The sequence below is a fragment of the Plecotus auritus genome (genome assembly GCF_963455305.1).
Source record: "Plecotus auritus genome assembly, chromosome: 7".
NCBI lineage: Eukaryota > Metazoa > Chordata > Mammalia > Chiroptera > Vespertilionidae > Plecotus > Plecotus auritus.
Genome location: NC_137774.1, coordinates 9,841,090 through 9,850,068, shown reverse-complemented (window position 1 = coordinate 9,850,068; position 8,979 = coordinate 9,841,090). Strand labels below are relative to the sequence as shown.

Here is an 8,979-nt window from a genome sequence, read left to right as displayed (position 1 = left end):
GGAAAGTAAGCTCCATGAGGGCAGGTATTTTGGTCTGTTTTGTTTACCGGTGTGTCTCCAGGGGCCTAGAAGAGTGCCTGGCACAAGTAGGTGCTTAATACATGTTGAATGAATGAACGGTATCATTTACTCTCTACAGAAACGCTGGGAGGAAGTAGATTTAATCACCCTCCTCTTTACAGGTCAGGAAGCTCAAGGTCAAAAGGAGTCGGTGATTTCTGCCTCAAAGGCTTGTCCCAGGTCTTCCCATGGCTACCTCCTCTTCATTCAGATCTCAGCTCAAAAGACATTAGTAGAGGCCGTCCCTCACCACCAGAGCTCAACCAGACCCATCCCCACCCCTCTATCACTGTGGTCCAAGTTCATGTTCTTCATAGCACTTATGAGTACCTAAAACATGTGTGTGTGGGTGGACTGTTGCCTCTCCCCCCACTAGAACAAGCTCCTGAGAGCAGGGGCTCTCTTGCTCACTGCTTACCCACAGCATCTCAGCTGTGGGAAGGTGCGCAACTGACTTGACTGTGAACCAGATTCTGACAGGAGAGGCAGGAGAATGTTCTGATGGTCAGTCATTCATTGGTACCAGTCCCAGGAGGTCCAGGTGGGACAGCCACTAACCCTTCCCCGGTGAGGGCACAGCAGCCCTGTATGTGCCATGGGTGGTCTTTGATGGCACTAAGGGTGAGGAATTGGGAGATCTCCACGGTGGTCATGGAGTCCTTCAGATCCTGCTTATTGGCAAAGATCAGGACAGAAGCATCTCGCAGAGCCTGCGGACAGAGGAGCCCAGCTCCAGTCAGCCTCCCAGGGCCCAGCCTCCCTCCCCAGCGCCCCTTGAGTGTCCCCTGGCTCCCCTGTTGTCCCAGCAAGAGAAGCCCAAGCCCAAGTGGGGTGGGCATGGGGGCCTGTCCCAACATAGCAACCCCAGCAAATGACACTGGCAGCTCACAGATGCCTCCAAACCAGCTCATATAACCCCTAACAGTCCCATGACATAGGAATTTGATGATTCTCCCTAATTTATCATTGGGTAAACAGAATTAGAGAGGCAAAGTAGCTTGTCTGGGGTCGCACGGTGAGTGGGACATGGTTTCAGAACCTGAACCAGCAACTTTGGCTTCTGTGGTCAACTGTGCTGAGGGCGTTACGGCCCTTCATCAGAGATAAGCTAGCCCTGCCCAAGCTGCTGAGCTAGGGGCTCTCAGAGACGGAGTCATCAGGAATGAAGCTCAGAGAGGCCAAGTGAGTAAGCTGAGGTCACACCGGGAGCACACTGAGCCCTCTCCCAACCGCAGGGGGCTTACCTCATGGGCCAGCATCTTATACAGCTCCTCCCGAGTGGTCAGCAGCCGGTCCCGGTCCGTGCTGTCAATCACAAGGATGATGAACTGGCCAGCAGAGGGGAACCATGAGTGGTGGGCTTTCTCTTTGGGGAAGCTGCCCTCTGCCCAGCTGTGCTGCCCACTGGCCTCTGCACTACGCTGATGCAAGTCCCACGGAAAACTAACTGTCCAGTCTCAAGATCTCGCCGCCCTAGTCCCATTGTTTTTTGTTTTTTCTTAAATTTATTTATGTTTGTTCTAGTCCCATTTTAATTCCCCTTTCCAATCAGACGTGGGGAATACACAGCATGAGCTCAGATTTCACGCCAGAGACTATGCCCTGGGCATTCATGAGTCCATTTAGGCCCCACCACAGCCCTTTGGAACTGAAACTGAAGTTGACCCTTGAATGATGTGAGGGATGGGGGCAACCAACTCCCACACAGTTGAAAATCTACATATAACTTTGGACTCCCCAAAACTTCAGTCCTTGGTATCCGCAGGGGACTGGTTCCAGGGGCCTTGGGATACCAAAATCTAGGGATGCTCAAGTCCCTTATAGAAAACGGCATAGAACAATGCATACAGTTGGCCCTCAGCGTATATGGAACTCCCAAACGCAATGCCAATCCCGGGAACGCAGAAGGCTGGCTGTCTATATATTGAAAAAATTCACATATAAGTGGACCCATGTTGTTCAAAGTTCAAGGGTCAACTGTATTATTATCCCCATCTACAGATGAGGAGACTGAGGTGCAGCAGGTGACATATCTTGCCCTCAGCCACACATCTGGTGAGTGGAGTGCTGGGATTTAAACTCGGCCTTCTCGTTCCAGGAGTGAAACCACTGAATTCTACTGCTTCCAGAGTGAGTAAGTAAAACCCCCGGAGACAAGGGTCTACCCCAGGGGTCCTCAAACTACGGCCCACGGGCCACAGGTGGCCCGCCGAGGACATTTATCCGGCCCGCCGGGTGCCGCTGCCTGTCCTGCTTAGCAGCCGACTCATCCCGGGCCCGCAGTGCGCATAGGAATTTGTTCATAGTTTTTTTTTAAACTATAGTCCGGCCCTCCAACGGTCTGAGGGACAGTGAACTGGCCCCCTGTTTAAAAGGTTTGAGGACCCCTGGTCTACCCCATCCATTGCATCAAATGGGAAAGTGCCCGCAAGCAGGCAAAGCTGCTAGGAGATATTCCAAAAGGTTCACAGGCACTGTGCTGTGTAAGCATTTGACAGGCATGCATTAGCTATTGGTTTGTTATTCAATTTTCACAGCAACTCAGGGAGGTCCTAAGTGGGGGGACCAAGGCTCAGAGAGGTTACGTAGCTGACTACTATCACACAGCCCCGCCAGCCCCGTGCCCACCTCACCTCCGTGTTGGAGAAGTATGTGTTCCAGGTGGAGCGCAGCGCCTCTTGGCCCCCTATGTCCCACATGAGAAAGTGGGTCTTTCGCAGAACAACCTCCTCCACGTTGCTGCCGATGGTGGGACACGTATGGACCACCTCATTCATCAGGCTGGGGAAGTAGGAGAGGGGACCAAGAGCTCAGCGCCGCTCACTCACAGCTAGCTCTCACCTCCGACCTTTCTGCTCCTAAGTCAGGCTGAATCCAGTTCAGAAGAAATCAGCCCAGGTGGACCGAGCCTCTGCTGAGCAGGAGTGAGACCAAGTCTTGCCCTGGCTTGGACCCCAGAGAGGGGAGACTTAATCGAGCAGTCTCCCCAAGCTTTACAATGCAGTTGAGTCACCTGGGAGGCTTATTAAAATGCAGATTCTGACCCAGTGGGTCTGGGCTGGGGCCCAGCGCTTTGCACTTCTAACAAGCTTCCAGATGATCCATCGCTGCTGGTCTGTGGGCCACACTTTGAGTAGCGAGGGACAAACGAGACAGACACACGTGAGGGACATCCGAAAGGTGCTCTGGCTATAGTGACATAGAAAACACACACCCTTTCACCTGCAAGGAATTCCCCGGGAGATCTGGGAAGTAACTCCCTGTGCTCTTGGAGTCAGAGGTGAGAGAGAAACTTCCTTTTCGCTGCATACTCCTGTACTGTTAGGATTTTTCTTTCCTTCTAATCTTTAAAAACCATTTCTATGTGTCACCTTTTCAGGGGAAAATCTGTCCTAAGTAAACACTCCGGAGGCTCCAGGAGAGATACCATCCAGGGGATGAATTTCGGGGAAAACTCCGATGGGTAATTACTCAGCACATGTGCCAGACTCTGCGGGGCCAGGAGCTACGGAGCCCAGCGGACCCAAAGCTGGCTCTCTCGGAGGGTTTGAGAAGGAAGGCCAAGATGCCAAGGTGGAGCGCAGGAGTTCAAAAGAAGGGACCCGCCGCTAGGGGGTAGAGAAGAGCAGGAAGGCGGGAAGAACCTGCCTGCCCACCAGCGTCAGCCTGGAGCCGAGTTTGGCAGGGGCCGGGGGTAGATGGCGGGGCGCAGTGGGGTTGCCCATACCGAGCAGCATTCGAGTGTCAGGTCGAGGGGCCACTGGAATGAGTGAGGGGCCACTATCCCGGGAAGGTCCCACTAGCGTTCTCCAAATCACTCCTCCCGGGAACCCAGGGAAGAGCTCCGGTGATTGGCCCACACGTTTGTCAGTCTGGTGGACAAGCACAAACCCCGCCCCCCACCCGGGGGTCACTTACAACTGGTAGAGGATGGTGGACTTTCCTGCGTTGTCCAGTCCCACGATGATAACCTTGTGCTCTGGAGGCATCCGAGGGAAGGGCAGGGTCAGGGCCCAACGCGATGACCAAGGGACTGTGTGACCCACTAGACCTCCCACGAAGGACGCAAGTGTCCCCAGCAGGCTGGGGGACTTTCCCATGGTACCACTTCTGCTTCCCTGCCCCCATCTCCCACCGCACCCCCCAAAAAAAGGGGGGGGGACCAACAGGACAGGTTTCTTTCCCACGGCCCCGGACACCAGCCCCACCTCCCTCGCTCCACAATTCCAGAAAAGTGATGTTTGAAGGGTCCGGGGAGCTCAGGGCTTGTCAAGACCTGGAGGGCGTCCGGGGAAAGAATCGAGCGCGAAGTCACAATCGCAAGAAACCGGCGGCGAGGAATGCGGCTCGCCCAGCCCCATGCCCTGGGGCGCACCGAATCCCGCGACCCGCGAGGAGCAGGCAGGGAAGGGGCAGGGGAGACTGCGCATCAGGCAGGGAGCGCCCATGCAGGACCCTCCCAGTCCCAGGTTACACAACGCATCCCACTCCCGGGATACCCGGGTGGGAGCCGGATCGAAGCGATCGCTTGGATGCCCTGTACGCCCCTTACCCTGTTTCCCAAAGATGCCCATCAATTTGGCCATCAGTTGTCCCATGGCGCGTCCCGGGCCAAGGAGGTGCAGGACTCAGTGGCCTTCGCTGGCCGGGGTTGAGCCCCGGCGCTTGGAGCCCCGCCCCCGGGGGAGGGCCAGACGGGGTCTATGAGGTCACGGAAGCCTCCTGAGTCTCCTGCAGGGCCTGGGAATTCCCTGAAACGCTGAACCCTCCGGGGTGCTATGGACCTCACGTTGACAACAAACTACTGTCCAGAGCCCTAGAGGTGCGAGGAAAACGGGGTCCAGACTCCACATCCTCCCCCTCCCCCTGAGAAAATTCCAGAGTTCTCTGGGTGGACTGCAACCCCACTGCAAATCCAGGAGACTCAGATGGTGTTCCCTGACCATGTCCCAGCTCTTCCTTCTCCAAGTGCCATGTCTGGAGCATGAGGCTAAAGCAAAACCCTTGGCCACCCACCTTCTCCACCTACTAGCTGTGTGGGGTAGACAGCGCTCCCTGATCCCCTCTCTCTGAGCTGGGGGAATATTTTGATCCTCAACAGATCTCTAGCTGCTCCCTTGTGTGGGTCTTGTAGTTCCCTAAGAGTCTCCCTCCTCTTGCAGGTCCCTTGGAGACAGGCAACGTCTATGATTTACTGACAAACCGACTGCTCAGGCCCAGCTCCCTGAACCCAGAGGGTAGGCATCTGAAGACAGGGATGGAGCAAAAAAGACATCTCTCAGCCACAAACCCTACAGAGGGATTCCAGATACCAAGACCCTGCAGAGGAGGAACAGGAAGGGGGAGCCGCTAGTTGATGTTTGTGAATTTCCTTCTTCGCTTAAACTGGGGAAAACCAGAAAACAAAAAGAGAAGTGGGGAAGGCAACGCAACTGCAGGCTGCAGGGGGGTTAGGAGGCACCAGCATCACCCAGGGGAATTGGTTCCTTCCTCCCCTCTGCTCTCCGACAGCCCATCAGTGTGCTCTCCGCTAAGGAAACAGCCCTCTAACCGGTCTCCCTGACTCTGTCTCCCCTTACCAGGGCATCTCCGCACAGCCCTCAGTCCTGTTAACCTTCCGAGTCTGTTACTCCACAACTCATAACCCTTCCACGGTTCCCTAATGCCCACTGGGTTCAGATCAGTCTCCTCACCGGAAATTTAAAAACCTCCATGAATAGCCCCCATCTATCTGCCTTTGCAGCTTATCTCCCGTGTTTGCCTCCAATGGTCCTTGCTCACACATGCACAGCTCTTTCCAACTGTGCTTTTACTTCTGCATTTCCTCCCCCTGAATGCCTTTCCCTCTTTCAGAAAGGAGGATTCCTGAGGCCCATCCCATTAGCTGCCTGCCATAAAAGCCACCTACTTCCCAAGCTCCGGCCTGGCTCTCCAGCCACATGGGGCTTCTCTCCACACTGGGACTGCAGACTGGACTGGCACGCCTGTTCCTTCCAGTCATCTGTGAGTCCTAGAGGCAGGGTTCATGTCATGTTCACTTGTGTACCCCCACCTGGTCCAGTGCCCGGCCCACAGTAGGAATGTGTTGCTATTGGATTGAAGTACAGTGAGTTAAGCTACAACCTGAGAAATGGTTTTGGAGTATTAAAAAAAAATAAAAGTGCCGAAACCGGTTTGGCTCAGTGGATAGAGCGTCGGCCTGCGGACTGAAGGGTCCCGGGTTCGATTCCGGTCAAGGGCATGTACCTTGGATGCGGGCACATCCCCAGTGGGAGGTGTGCAGGAGGCAGCTGATCGATGTTTCTCTCTCATCGATGTTTCTAGCTCTCTATCCCTCTCCCTTCCTCTCTGTAAAATATCAATAAAATATATTTAAAACAAAACAAAAAATAAAAAATCTTCCTTTAAAAAAAAAAGTGTGAGTACAAGTTGCAGAGAATGGAGGAAGACAGGGAAGACAGGGAAGTTTGTGGAGAAGAGAGAAAAGAATTCACTTAATACAGAATTTTCATCTCCGCGCCCCCCCCTCCCCCCCCCCCCGCCCCGATTCCTAGCAGAGTTAGAAGGAAGAAGAATTGGCTAGCGGAGCCCATCTGGCTGATTTCATTTCAGCCTTAGGAAAAAAAGAGCTGGGGCTGTGGCTGGGTGCAGGAGGGTGAGGGCACAGGAGGGTGCTGAGGGAAGCAGCAATGTGTTAAGCATGTTCACCATCTGTTTCCTGGGGGCGGGGGGGGGGGGGCCTCTTAGTGTACCCGGCCTCCTCCTCCACCACCACCACTTGCGGAATTGGAAGTGACATTCGGCTAGCTGGAGCAGATTCAGTAAACAGACCAGAGGCCAGCCTTCGCTGTGAGGCCCAGAGCCTGGATCTTAGGGGTATTTCATTCACTTTTCATTCATTTGACAGATATGAGTCAGGAGGTAGGGAACATGCCAACTAGACAAAACAGACCCAGTCTGGGTCTGATGAAGCTTACTGTCTAGTGGGGAGACAAATACACATACCAAAAACAAACCACAAACACAAACAAACAAAAACCCTGGCAGGCAGTGGATGGGAAGGTCTGACTTAGAAGGGCGCCAAGGCCTCTTCTCTGAGGATGTGCTCACTGGAGCTAAGTCAAGCTTTTTCTCTCGGGTATTGGACGGGGACACCCCCTCACTTCTGGGCTGTCGTGGCCCCGCTCAGCTCATTTTATTTTAATTTTTTTTCAAAATATTCTTATTGATTTCAGAGAGGAAGGGAGAGGGAGAGAGAGATAGAAACATCAATGATGACAGGGAATCATTGATTGGCTGCCTCTTGCACGTCCCCCACTGGGGATCGAGCCCGCAACCCCGGCATGTGCCTTTGACTGGAATCGAACCCGGGACCCTTCAGTCCGCAGGCCGACGCTCTATCCACTGAACCAAAACAGCCAGGGCTCATTTTATTTTTGATTGGTGGAAACCGTCAGCCACACCTAGGACTGAGGCTCGCTCTGGTGCAGAACATATTGCAAAGACAGAAGCAGCTAGTCAGGTGTGGGGGGTGGGGGGTGGGGGAGGGGTGTCCCCAGCGTCTCAGTTCCTGAACCCCTGTGGTGGCTGTGGTAGCAGAACCAGCCTCTCTGGGCCTCATCACAGCCAGCTTTGTGGTTGTTGATGTCCCGTGCTGACTGTGTCGGTTGAGGGCTTGCGATTACCAAGAGACAAGTCAGTCTCTCTCTCTCTCTCTCTCTCTCTCTCTCTCTCTCTCTCTCTCGCCTCCCAACATCTCCAAGCCACCTAGAGATGCCCCTGGCTGTATGTTCTGGGCAAATGCAATTTCAGGCAGAAGGCACATGGGGAAGAGACACATATTCAGATACCTGTTCCCCCTCCCTTCCCCGCTCCACTCCCAGAAGCTGGGCCATCCTGGGGGCGGGGGAATGAGCCCTAAACTTGGGGGTCATGGACACCACAGAACTTGAAATCCAAAGATCTGAGTCCAAGTTCTGGCTCCAATGCCATGTAACTATGGACAAGCTGCTGGATCTCTCTGAGCTTTATCTGTAAGTGGTAGTTAATAATCCCTGCCTTTGGCATAAAAATACCAGGCTCCACGCCGGATGGAGCTCTCTGCCGAGCTCCTGACCAAGCACTCGACTGTCTTCTGCTCTTCTCCTCTGGGATGTCCTCCTACAGCACCATAAACCCACCTTGTCCAAAGCTAGGTATTGTTTCAGCCTCTAACTTGCTTTCCCTACAACCCACAGTCACCCCAGACACCTCCCTGTCTCTCACTGACCACCTCCAATTGCTCTTCCACAGCTCTCCATTCTGTTAGACGTCTCTGACAGCCACAGCCTCCTTTCCCATTCCACTGCTGAGGTCTAGTGCAGGCCCTTCTCATGTCTCACTTGGAGTATTGCAGGTTTCCAGGCTAGACCCTCCAATCTGCAGTCAAGGCAATCTTGCTATTGCTGCGTGCAGTCCTTCGATTTCTTCAGGACAAAGCCCAAACTCCTTAATGTGACTCAAGGTCCATGGGGACCTGCTCCTGCTGACCCTTCTCTGACCACACCTTGAGAGCATGCTTTGCTAGTGAAGTCCAAGAACATGTCCTGTATGTCACCTGTCTCCTCTGCCTTCAACACTTCCCCCACTCCTCTGCTTCTAGCCTCTGCTCAAGCCTTACTTCCTTCAGGAAGTTTCTCCTGGTCTCTTCAGATTTAGGGGACTCAAGCCCTGACCCCTGTTTCAGGTTTCCCCAGAACCCAGTGCTCCCCACATCAGAGAGCTCACTGTGCTGTCCTGAATTGCCTGTGGCTCCCATTTAGACTTGTGCCTGGTACATAGTAGCTGCTCAGCAGACGTTTGTTCAGTGATTAAACATGGGAATGGATACACTGAAAGACAGTGCAAAGAGCACAACGCTGGGAGGCAGAGACTGAACTC

The 8,979-nt window shown here is 53.9% G+C and overlaps 1 protein-coding gene across 1 annotated transcript; it reads right to left on the bottom strand.

The window, feature by feature from the left end:
* Positions 1 to 569: 569 nt before the first annotated feature.
* On the bottom strand, positions 570 to 4,680 carry ARL5C (ARF like GTPase 5C; the record flags this gene model as incomplete). Its single annotated transcript, XM_080681157.1, has 5 exons — positions 4,613 to 4,680; positions 3,979 to 4,039; positions 2,694 to 2,841; positions 1,305 to 1,388; positions 570 to 770 (listed from the first exon to the last, which is right to left on the bottom strand). The coding sequence occupies exons 1-5, from the start codon at positions 4,656 to 4,658 to the stop codon at positions 570 to 572; spliced, it is 540 nt and encodes a 179-aa protein (XP_080537283.1). The 5' UTR covers positions 4,659 to 4,680.
* Positions 4,681 to 8,979: the final 4,299 nt, after the last annotated feature.